Source organism: Thunnus maccoyii, chromosome 15, assembly GCF_910596095.1.
Source record: "Thunnus maccoyii chromosome 15, fThuMac1.1, whole genome shotgun sequence".
NCBI lineage: Eukaryota > Metazoa > Chordata > Actinopteri > Scombriformes > Scombridae > Thunnus > Thunnus maccoyii.
Genome location: NC_056547.1, coordinates 939,147 through 951,646, shown reverse-complemented (window position 1 = coordinate 951,646; position 12,500 = coordinate 939,147). Strand labels below are relative to the sequence as shown.

General features: G+C 42.8%; 1 protein-coding gene across 3 annotated transcripts in view; it reads right to left on the bottom strand.

The window, feature by feature from the left end:
* Positions 1-3,499: 3,499 nt before the first annotated feature.
* The window catches only part of anp32e (acidic (leucine-rich) nuclear phosphoprotein 32 family, member E), a 14,757-nt gene continuing 5,756 nt past the window's right edge, over positions 3,500-12,500 (bottom strand). Inside the window, exons 3-8 of one of the 3 annotated variants that reach the window (XM_042435910.1) lie at positions 11,477-11,599; positions 11,155-11,317; positions 10,901-11,055; positions 7,984-8,029; positions 5,113-5,983; positions 3,500-5,002 (exon numbers count right to left, since the gene is read on the bottom strand). In XM_042435910.1, the coding sequence (XP_042291844.1) occupies positions 5,898-5,983; positions 7,984-8,029; positions 10,901-11,055; positions 11,155-11,317; positions 11,477-11,599 (573 nt within the window). In that variant the 3' untranslated portion in view covers positions 3,500-5,002; positions 5,113-5,897. Of the gene's footprint in view, positions 5,003-5,112; positions 5,984-7,983; positions 8,030-10,900; positions 11,056-11,154; positions 11,318-11,476; positions 11,600-12,500 lie in introns of those variants that run through there. The other 2 variants (XM_042435911.1, XM_042435912.1) reach the window with 2 other exon arrangements.

The window sequence follows — 12,500 nt, the reverse complement described above, 5'->3', positions numbered from 1 at the left end:
TTATTTTATGTAATTATTTATTTTCTTTACAAATCAAATCTTTTATAATAATTGTATTTTCTTAAATGTGCAAACAAACATCAAATTAAAACACTTTGAACTTTAAACCTGAAGACGTAAAGATGTTCAGATGTTTTAAAGACACTGAACTCTTCATCTTCGTCTTCCTCTCTCACTTCCTTTCATACTAATAAACTTTATTTGTGTTTTAAAAGGTTCAAACATCATTAATCAGTAAATTAAAGCGTCTTCTTCATCTTCATCTTTTTTAATCTTTCCTGTTTTTTCTTCTTTACTTCGTCTCCATTTCTCTTCTTCCTCCTTCTTCTTCCCTCTTTCCATTTTTCTTAAACATCATGGTCTTCCTCTCGTCCAGCTTCTTCCTTTCACCTCTTCCTCCTCTTTTCTTTTCCTTTATGTTTAGTTTTTTACCTCCTTCCTCCTCTTTTCTCCTCTTTTTATTTTAAAGGCAAAACAACAATAAATGAATCGTTAATAAAGTAATTATGTGCAGCTTGTTTTCATCTTCATCGCTGCTCTTCGTCCTGCTGTTTGTCTTCATCAGAAACTTCTCATCTTTTATTGATGTTTATCAGCAGATGGAGGCCGAGTGACTGTTAGTGTGTGTCAGTGTGTGTGTGTCAGTGTGTGTGTGTCAGTGTGTGTTAATGTGTCAGTGAGTGTGTGTGTTGTGTGTTAGTGTGTGTCAGTGTGTGTGTGTCAGTGTGTTAGTGTGTGTGTGTCAGTGTGTGTTAATGTGTCAGTGAGTGTGTGTGTTGTGTGTTAGTGTGTTGTGTGTTAGTGTGTGTCAGTTTGTCAGTGAGTGTGTGTGTGTGTTGTGTGTTAGTGTGTGTCAGTTTGTCAGTGAGTGAGTGTGTGTGTTGTGTGTTAGTGTGTGTCAGTTTGTCAGTGTGTGTGTGTGTGTGTTGTGTGTTAGTGTGTGTCAGTGTGTGTGTGTCAGTGTGTTAGTGTGTGTGTGTCAGTGTGTGTTAATGTGTCAGTGAGTGTGTGTTGTGTGTTAGTGTGTGTCAGTTTGTCTGTGTGTGTGTGTGTGTTGTGTGTTAGTGTGTGTCAGTGTGTGTGTGTCAGTGTGTGTTAATGTGTCAGTGAGTGTGTGTTGTGTGTTAGTGTGTGTCAGTTTGTCAGTGTGTGTGTGTGTGTGTTGTGTGTTAGTGCGTGTCAGTGTGTTAGTGTGTGTGTGTGTGTGTGTTAGTGCGTGTCAGTGTGTTAGTGTGTGTGTGTGTTGTGTGTGTCAGTGAGTGTGTGTGTGTGTTAGTGCGTGTCAGTGTGTCAGTGTGTGTTAGTGTGTTGTGTACTGTAACTCATATGTTGCCCCGTTGCATTATGGGTCACATAACAGTTTGTTTTGAGTTTCTTTTTCAGTTTTTTGCTTCAAGTTGGATTTCATCTCCACAGTATTTTAAATACGACGTCTTATAGATAAATATATAAATATATTTATATATTTATATCAGACTATAAACTGATGACCTCGTTGATCTCTAATGAGTCACTTCATGTTTTTATGTCAGATTAACGGAAACTAATTTATTATTAATTAATCAATAAGTGATCAGAACTGATGAGCTGATCTGATTTATGTTTGTTTTCATCTTTTTACTTTTATGCTCATTTATTTTACTGCAACACTTTGTAAACAGTTTATACATGTTTATAACAGATATAAATGATATTTATGTTTATTAATTATAACTTTATAACTAATCTGGACATTAAATGTTTGATACAAACATCTTTATAGAAAACTGTAAAACCAGTTCAATCAGCTGTTTGATGACTTTAATCAATATGTTTATTAATCGATGTGAAAAATATTAAATGAACTCAAAACTTTTGCAACTTGTTTTGTTTTTATATCTTTTATTCAAAAACCCCTCATTATTGATTTGTTACACCACAAAAAGACAAACACAGTTTTTTTGCCACAGACGGGACGATGGAGGGAAAGTAACAGCTGACAGAGGAGTGAGCCGGGGTCAAAGGTCACAGACGTGGTTCAACTATCACCTCGCTGCAGAAAAACAAAAAAACATCTGTAAAATTACTGAATTCATTAAAAAATAAAAACAAACCTGAAACTGAGCTGAGATTCTATTTACAATATTGCCTTTAAAAACCACCGAGTTCAGACTGACCTCAACAGGTCTGAGACGTGACCTTTGACCTTTACACTCTTAAAAACAACACCACGCTTTCAACAGCGACCGCGGCCGCTTCACGCCGACGACCGACCGGCGACGAGGATGTGACCGGCGCTCGCTCGCCGACGTCGACGTCGTCACGACAACAAGAAAATATTTATAAAATGTTTCAACTTTCAGAAAAACAAACGTTTAACTTCAGTTAAGAAACATAAATCTCAAAATCTGGCTGTTCTTGACCTTTCAAGCATATCACACCGTCTTCATCAGCAGATGGGAGTTTGCCCAGTTGTCATGGCAACTAGAAACGGACAAATTTCCAAAGTCAAGAATAAACTTTGAAAATCAACTTTTAAACAAAAAAACTTCTCAAAATGTTCAGAAGTTAAATAAAATTTAAACGTTGCAGAACAGCTACTCAATGGACCGAACAGAGTTTAACAGAGTTCAAAGATCTTAAAAACATCTTCGTCACCGGCAGACACACACACACACACAAACAAACAAACAAACAAACACACACACAAACAAACACACACAAACACACCAACACACACACACACCAACACACAAAAACACACACCAACACACACACACACACACACACACCAACACACAAAAACACACACACACACAAAAACACACACACACACACACACACACACACACACACACACACACACACACACACACACACAGTTGTTTTTAAGAGTGTAAACGACAGAAAAGCTAAAACTTTACAGCAGTTGAGTTAAAAGTTGTACAAACTTCCTGTTGCTTCATGGAGACGATCAAACCGATCACATCGATCAATGAATGAAAAAACAAACAAACTGCCAAATAAACTCAAACAAAGTAGAAATAAGAAGATAAAGACTTAAACACAGAGAAATTCATCTCAATATGATGTTCATCACATTTTATTTGCCGTTTTTCTTTTAGATTTGTGTCAATTTGTTCAAATTATTGATTTATTGTTTGTACTTTTACATGATCAATTTATTTGACAGTTTTTATTGATCAGGTTTGTTTCTCTTTAAACGCAGCAAGAAAAGTACAAAGTAAAAAGTTGCTGCTTTGCACGGCTGCACGTGAAGCTGCAGAATCCGACGCTGAGCAGCGACACCTGAATCAGACGCGTCAGCTGTGTCCCGTCAGGCTCCGCCTCCGTCGAAACGCATCATCAACCACCGCCCTTCAGTCGTCACTATCCCATAATGCCTTGCATGACTGTCGACCGTTTAACTGATGCGTTCAGGTGATTCTTGCCGACTCGGAAACAGACGAACAGGTTCACCAGGTGTGTTCAGGTGTTTATGGCTCGTTAGGTGATTTTATAAAAAAAAGAAAGAAATGTAGTAAGTGGCCCTTGAGTCGAGCGTGTTCTGTCTGATGGAAACCTTCCTGCTGGTAAACTGGCTTCACGAGAGGATGAAGAGCACCTGAACGCATCATAAGTGTCGATCGGTTTTGAACTGCTCGGTTGGTCAGAAGGCCACGCCCACTAGAGGAGGCGGAGCCTGAGGTGTGACACGGCGGCGGCGGCGGTCTGAAGGTCATGAGGGGACGGGCAGTTTTGAGGGGCGAGCCGCTCGGTTTCATAACAAACTAAAAAACATCAACAGCTGCTCTTCAGGGTCAAAAACGTGTCGCCGTTAAACTGAAAAAACAAAAACACATCAGAACTAATATTTCCTCCCACCCGCCCCCTAATCTTCCCTGTAAAATCCCTACAATAAATCAAACACACACTGGGAATATGGTAGTATCTCTATGGGGACCTGAGCTACAGCAGGTCTGCATATATCTAAATGTGACAGACACAAGAGTCAATGTGATCACTATTCATTCAGTTCAGGGACAGTTTGTCGGACTAAAATGTTCAAACTTGATGTGTGAAGGAAGATTCTGATCAGTTCAACACGCTGAGGGGAAACAAACATGAGGTCCCTGATTGGGTGTTAGACACACTGAGGTCCTGAAAAGGGGGGGGGGGGGGGGGCGCTCTCCTGATATGGCTGCAGAAAGAACCGGGTTCTGATCCTCCAGAACACCTGAAGGACGAGTTGTTTTCTAAAAGTGTAAAGCAGGTTTGATGCCGATTGTCCGTCTGGTTCGAAGCTCAGAAATCCAAAAAGAAAGACAAAGTGGCGGCGGCGGCGGCTCGGCGCCTGCACTCCTGAGAACGCTCCTTCCTTCTTCCTGCTGTCGAAGGTAAAACAGTAAAAACTTCAGCTGGCGGCTGACGAGGACGAGGAGTGAAGATTCTGTCCAGTTTAACTCTGAATCTTCGTGTCTGTGCTCCGGACGGCTGCACGCTTTGGTGGTTCTGAAGTTTTTCCAGAGTTGAGATTAAAAAGGAAACTGGCGGCTCGGAGGCAGATCCAACGTCAACGATCAGCTGCTAACGATTAATTATCACCGACTGTTTCATCATGAAACACGTCGATCCATCACAGTAACGTGGCAGCAACTAATCGTTGCAGCTCTGAACTCAAGGTTCACTTACTGAACTATTTCTGAAGCTTTCAGCCATAAATGTGATCAGAGTCCAACTGATTATTATTATCAATTAACCTGAAAATTACTTTTTCAATTAAATATTTGAGTTTCAGTTGAGAAGAATTGAAGACCTCGGTCTCATCGACGACTCCGGAAATTTTGTTTTTTGTGTCAAAAACTTGTCAAAATGTGTCAAAAATGAAAAAATTGTTCCCAATTAATCCTGATCAGCTGATTAATAAACTAACGGCTGCAGCTCTAAGTCAAGTTTGACTTGTGGAAAGATCAGCGTTACGACCTGATGTCACCCGACGTCACCCGATGTCACCTGATGTCACCTGACGTCACCTGATGTCGCCTGATGTCACCTGATGTCACCCGATGTCACCTGATGTCACCCGATGTCACCTGATGTCGCCTGATGTCACCTGACGTCGCCTGATGTCACCTGACCTGAAAAGGTTTGCGAGACGCGTTCAGAAGCTTCAGGAGTAGTTAAAGTACGTGAACCTTGAGTTTAACTCGTCCAACTACAAATCTAGCGTTTGTAAACCGTCATGGCGTCTGGAACAGAGAAACAACAGTTGACTTGAGTCTTGTAATCTGCTCTCGACTTCATCAGGAATCGATGTCAGGAAGCTCTTCAGGACTTCAGCTGCTGGTTTACAACATTTTCCAGAAGAACAGAAGCTTTTTTTTTTCATTGTTTGTTCCTGGCGAGCAGAGCGTCCCGTCCCTGAAGTTTGTAAAAAATAAACCTGTTTTTTTTGGATTCGTTCTTCTGAACAGCTTCATAAAAGCAGGAGCTGCAGCCGCCAGAAGGAAAAAAGTCAACCATGGAGACAAAAGAGACTGAAATCTGGTTCGGATCTGAAAGTAGTTTTTCTCTGACAGGAAGCCCGACAGACGTCACTTCCATGTTCCAAACTTCAGCCGGCCGGCGAGACATCCGGACGAGGATCAGAGACGACAAACTTACCGGAGAGGCGGGAAGCTTAAAGGGGGAACGAACAGGTGAAGTTCTGATAAAATCTTCTCTCTGTAATCTTAATATATTATCTAAAAATAAAGACGTGATATTCTATTACAAACTGAAATGAACTATCTCAGATCACACTGTTCCTGTCGTCGCCGTTGTTGTTGCTGCTGCAGTGTTTGTTGTTGTCTAGCTGAGGTCGGGACAGACGGACAGAAACAGGACAGACGACACACAGACGACGGTCGGCTGGAGGACTAGTCGTCTTCGTCGTCGTCGTCATCCTCGCCCTCGTCGTCCACGTCTCTCTTCCTCTTCTGTCCCTGAACGCCCGCCTGATCCTCTGCAGAGAGAGAGAGAGAGAGAGAGAGAGAGAGAGAGAGAGAGAGAGAGAGAGAGAGAGAGAGAGAGAGAGAGAGAGAGAGAGAGAGAGAGAGAGAGAGAGAGAGAGAGAGAGAGAACGGACCAATCAGAGGAGGCCGACAGGATTCTGAGCAATTAAAACTCATTAAAACTCAGAGTTCAGACCGCTGACATCACGGCGTCCAACGCTCAGATTTAACTCTGAGACACGACTGAAGCATCTTAGTATCTCATCTCTACATGAAATAATGAAACTTCCTGTTGAGGTTCTTCTATTTATTTTAGGGATGAGCGATATTATCGGCACGTCATCGGTATCGGCCGATAAAAGCTCTAAAATGAAATGTCGGCGAATTCTGCCGATTATGAGACGCCGATATGTCGCCTTCTCCTCCTCCGCCTGACTGTTCCCTCAACGGACTGTTTCACCCTGACGGTCCCGGTGTTTCCTCCGCAGGCTGCACTTCACTCAGCTGCTTCTTCCCACTTTAACCTGAATAACAAACCGGGGCTAACGTTAGCTGGGAGGCTAGCTAGCTGTGCTTCCCTCCGGTCATGCTGCGGCTAACGCTCCGCTAGCCTCTAAAAGTTAAAGTGGGAAGAAGCAGCTGAGTGAAGTGGAGCCTGCGGAGGAAACACCGGGACCGTCAGGGTGAAACAGTCCGTCAAGGAGCTGCTACGTTCAGCTGCACAGATAGGAAACACCTCGGCTGACAGGATGTACCACTCTGTGCAAAAAAACCAAACAAAAAACTTCTTCTTTTTGGTTTATAACAGCGGTTGTCAACCAGCGTATCAGGTGCATTAGCGCCACCTTCTGGTCCGGAGTGTGGACCAGAGATTAAATCCTACACATTAATCTTGTCTGTCTAATAAACTCAATGAAAACTCTACTGCTGCTCCCACTTGGCAGGTTCATTAAAGGTTTAATGTTGAGCTCCTGAACTCCAGTCTTCCTCAGTTCTTCCTTCATATATTGTCTTTATTGATCATATTTAGTACAATCTATGCTGCATGTATAATAGTCTCCTCAGCCAGCTGGTAATAATATGTGCATATATCAGTATCGGCTACAATGAGTTGGAAATATCGACATATCGGATATCAGCAAAAAATCCAATATCGTGCATCTCTAATTTATTTATTTATTTATTTATTTATTACAGTCAAAAGTCGACTACTGTGATTTAAATGTTGGTAGTTTTCTATAAACTCGTCTGCAGACATCAGGCGAGTTTCTTGTAAAACTTCATCCAGTAACAACGAGAAAAGAATAACATGAAAACATCTTGAAACTGTTAAAATGAGAAAAGTTTCTCAGTATAGAATAATACATCTGCCTCTTTATTTACTTAAATTCATACTTTTATTTTTTTCTTGCTAACTAGTTGTAGCCGAGCAGCAGTAACCTCCGGGGCTGTAAAATGAAGCCAAACTGCAGTTCCTTCAACGACCACTTGAGGCTCCAAAAGCGAGTCAATCCCCATAGACCCCCATGTTAAAATGTCCAACTTTACAACAGAAATAAACATGTTTACAGCCTGGTACAAACAACGGTTTTGGTCTCTGTAGATAATTTCCTCTTTCATGACAACTGTACGGGGGTGAATTTTTTTATAACTCACCCGTTTAGATTTTATTAAGCTGTAAAGTTCTGCATAATGAAGGACATGGCTGCTTTGAGTGACAGGTCCGCCAGCCGCTAGGTGGCTTGTTTCGCCTCTTTGCCCATTTTTGATTGGCTGGGAGTTAGGCAGCGTCACGCACTGCCAAGATGGCGACGGCTGGAGCGGCTCGCTTTGAGCTTCAAAACCGCTCTTCAGAAACCAACGAGTGTCGTCACGGTAACGACGTCCATATTTTATACAGTCTATTGTAGCTGAAAGCTGCTCGTCTGAAATGATGACTTGCGATTGGCTGAAACGTTTCTTCCTTAACTAGAACATGTTCTAACAGAAATACCCATGATGCTTCACTCACCTTCCTCCTCCTCCTCTCCATAGTCTTCCTCATCCTCGTCGTCCTCCTAAAGATGAAGCAGAAACAGACAGAAGGAAACGGTTTGATCCTCAGTTTCTTTACAGACTTTCAAAAAATGCAAAGAGACACACGGCTGCTTCTGATTGGACGACACTACAGGAAGCTGTGACACTATTTGTCGACTCTACGTCGCTGTGACCAGGCTGATCGCCATCTGACCGACTCTGACATCACAAATTCATCATGTTTTATACGTAGAAATGTAGAACACCAATTATACAATATCTAGAAAAAATATCTGTTTTCCCAAAACAAAAACAATAAAAGATTATATTTGTAGTAAAGAATTAAAACAGAGTGAGTTTACTCTCACATTTAATATTTTATTACTTTATTATTTTCCCCTTTGGAAAAGAAGACGAATATGTTAAACAGCAACATAATCTAAATAAAATCCTTTAAGAAACATAAATTAATTATAAATAATTGATATTTTCCCCTTTTACAGAAAAAAATATTGAAAAACTTTTCACTTTTTTAAAGTAAAAAAATGTTTAAATTGTAATTTCTCTTCAATAATAAAATAACGTCAATAAATTTTGATTTTATTCTTAATCCAAACAGAGAAAAACCTTCTTCCTGTTCACCAGCGTTCGTCCTCAGACGCTGCGTTTGTTCTGATCGGGGTCTTGTGTCAGAGGCGGCCATTTTGGTGCTGAACCTGGTCAGGAACACCTGAGATCAGTCGTCAGACCGGCTCAGCTCAGAACAGGCAGAGAACCTTTAATAAACCTTCAATCAATCAAATTCAAAACAGTCCCACAGACGACCACAGAGTCACTGAACATGTTTTATATTCACACAGAGCTGCTGTTTCTGTTTACACCTTTCACAACATATATAGAACCTACTGTTGCTGGTTTGAACAGTCAGGAGAACAGCCAGGAGAACAGAAGAACAGTCAGGAGAACAGAAGAACAGTCAGGAGAACAGAAGAACAGTCAGGAGAACAGTCAGGAGAACAAAAGAACAGTCAAGAGAACAGAAGAACAGTCAGGAGAACAAAAGAACAGTCAGGAGTACAGTCAGGAGAACAAAAGAACAGTCAAGAGAACAGAAGAACAGTCAGGAGAACAAAAGAACAGTCAGGAGAACAGTCAGGAGAACAAAAGAATGGTCAGGAGAACAGAAGAACAGTCAGGAGAACAGAAGAACAGTCAGGAGAACAGTCAGGAGAACAGTCAGGAGAACAAAAGAACGGTCAGGAGAACAGAAGAACAGTCAGGAGAACAGAAGAACAGTCAGGAGAACAGAAGAACAGTCAGGAGAACAGAAGAACAGTCAGGAGAACAGTCAGGAGAACAGTCAGGAGAACAGAAGAACAGTCAGGAGAACAGTCAGGAGAACAGAAGAGCAGTCAGGAGAACAGAAGAGCAGTCAGGAGAACAGTCAGGAGAACAAAAGAACGGGCAGGAGAACAGAAGAACAGTCAGGAGAACAGAAGAACAGTCAGGAGAACAGTCAGGAGAACAAAAGAACAGTCAGGAGAACAGTCAGGAGAACAAAAGAACAGTCAAGAGAACAGAAGAACAGTCAGGAGAACAAAAGAACAGTCAGGAGAACAGTCAGGAGAACAAAAGAACAGTCAAGAGAACAGAAGAACAGTCAGGAGAACAAAAGAACAGTCAGGAGAACAGTCAGGAGAACAAAAGAATGGTCAGGAGAACAGAAGAACAGTCAGGAGAACAGAAGAACAGTCAGGAGAACAGTCAGGAGAACAGTCAGGAGAACAAAAGAACGGTCAGGAGAACAGAAGAACAGTCAGGAGAACAGAAGAACAGTCAGGAGAACAGAAGAACAGTCAGGAGAACAGAAGAACAGTCAGGAGAACAGTCAGGAGAACAGTCAGGAGAACAGAAGAACAGTCAGGAGAACAGTCAGGAGAACAGAAGAGCAGTCAGGAGAACAGAAGAGCAGTCAGGAGAACAGTCAGGAGAACAAAAGAACGGGCAGGAGAACAGAAGAACAGTCAGGAGAACAGAAGAACAGTCAGGAGAACAGTCAGGAGAACAGAAGAACAGTCAGGAGAACAGTCAGGAGAACAAAAGAACGGTCAGGAGAACAGAAGAACAGTCAGGAGAACAGAAGAACAGTCAGGAGAACAGAAGAACAGTCAGGAGAACAGTCAGGAGAACAGTCAGGAGAACAGTCAGGAGAACAAAAGAACGGTCAGGAGAACAGAAGAACAGTCAGGAGAACAGAAGAACAGTCAGGAGAACAGAAGAACAGTCAGGAGAACAGTCAGGAGAACAGAAGAACAGTCAGGAGAACAGAAGAACAGTCAGCTTGCTGCCTCTTTTTTGTTAGTGAGTGATTTGTTAGACCTTTCACAACATATATAGAATCTACTGTTGCTGGTTTTTCATCTGTAGAAATAATGTTGAGTCAAAACATTCTGCAGAAACCAGCTACACGTTTATAATATTGTTATATTATAATATACTCTGTTTGCAGCCATTTATGAACTTTGAACAGTTTGAACAACAAAACCAGCAGTCATCGTACCTGGTTTGGTGCTAATTCAACAATAAACGACACTATGACACGTTTTAATTCTCTTTATAATGTCACGTTCAGAAACTACTTTGCTGTTTTATATAGTTTACAGATCAGTGTTGTGACGTCGGCGGCTCGACGTTCCTTCAGCTGATGGTCAACATGTCCGCAGGTCTGTTTCACTCTGTGGTCGTTAACGCCAGAAGACGTGGACGTGTGGAAACATAACTATGGTTTAACAGCTGACTCAACACCTGTAACAGCTTTTCTTGTGTTACAGCGTCTGTTCTCTGCCTGGCTGAGGACAGGTGCATTATGGGAAGGGGAGGCAGGCCCGTGTCTGAGCCGGCTGTAGACTGACCTGCAGGCTGAAGCCTGTGTTGCCCACCTGATCGCCCTGGTTCACCTGAAAGCTCAGTCCCACCTCTCCTCCCTCTGAGCCGTCCTCATCCTCCTCTTCATCATCCTCCTCATCGTAGTCGCCGGTCGGCCCCGCCCCGTCCTCGCCATCCTCATCTGTAAACAAAGAGATGGCGTTCAGCCTGAGATGTACAGCTGACCAGGAGGCTTCGTTTCTACTAGTTACCACACACAAACACAGAGCTGGTGTCCCACCTTCGTCGTCGGCCTCGGAGTCGGGGGCCTCGTTGTCCTCCTGGTCGAAGCCGTCCAGGTAAGTTACCTGAGGCAGCAGCTCGAACACGCTCTCCCTGTAGTCCTCCAGAGACGTGATCTCACAGTTGAACAGGTCCAGACTCTGCAGGCTCTTCAGGTTTTGCTGCAACAGGAAACATCATGTTAACTTCTACAAAACACGTCAACGACATTCTGTTAGCATGTTGGCGCACACACGCGCACACACACACGACTGCTCGGTGTGTGTGTGTGTGTGTGTATGTGTATGTGTATGTGTGTGTGTGTGTGTGTGTTCTCTGACCAGCGCCTCCACATTGCTCAGCTCTTTGATCTTGTTCCCGCTCAGGTTGAGGTAGGTCAGGTTGGGACATTTTTCTGACAGAGTCTCCAGAGAACCAGACAGGTTGTTGTCGCTCAGCTCCAACTGAGAACACAGAACACAGAACAGTCAGGAGAACAGAAGAACAGTCAGGAGAACAGGAGAACAGAAGAACAGTCAGGAGAACAGAAGAACAGTCAGGAGAACAGTCAGGAGAACAGAAGAACAGTCAGGAGAACAGAAGAACAGTCAGGAGAACAGTCAGGAGAACAGAAGAACAGTCAGGAGAACAGTCAGGAGAACAGAAGAACAGTCAGGAGAACAAAAGAACAGTCAGGAGAACAAAGGAACAGTCAGGAGAACAAAAGAACAGTCAGGAGAACAAAGGAACAGTCAGGAGAACAAAGGAACAGTCAGGAGAACAAAGGAACAGTCAGGAGAACAAAGGAACAGTCAGGAGAACAAAAGAACGGTCAGGAGAACAGTCAGGAGAACAGAAGAACAGTCAGGAGAACAGTCAGGAGAACAGAAGAACAGTCAGGAGAACAGTCAGGAGAACAAAAGAACAGTCAGGAGAACAGAAGAACAGTCAGGAGAACAGAAGAACAGTCAGGAGAACAGGAGAACAGAAGAACAGTCAGGAGAACAGAAGAACAGTCAGGAGAACAGTCAGGAGAACAGAAGAACAGTCAGGAGAACAGAAGAACAGTCAGGAGAACAGTCAGGAGAACAGAAGAACAGTCAGGAGAACAAAGGAACAGTCAGGAGAACAAAGGAACAGTCAGGAGAACAAAGGAACAGTCAGGAGAACAAAAGAACGGTCAGGAGAACAGTCAGGAGAACAGAAGAACAGTCAGGAGAACAGTCAGGAGAACAGAAGAACAGTCAGGAGAACAGTCAGGAGAACAAAAGAACAGTCAGGAGAACAGAAGAACAGTCAGGAGAACAGAAGAACAGTCAGGAGAACAGAAGAACAGTCAGGAGAACAGTCAGGAGAACAGAAGAA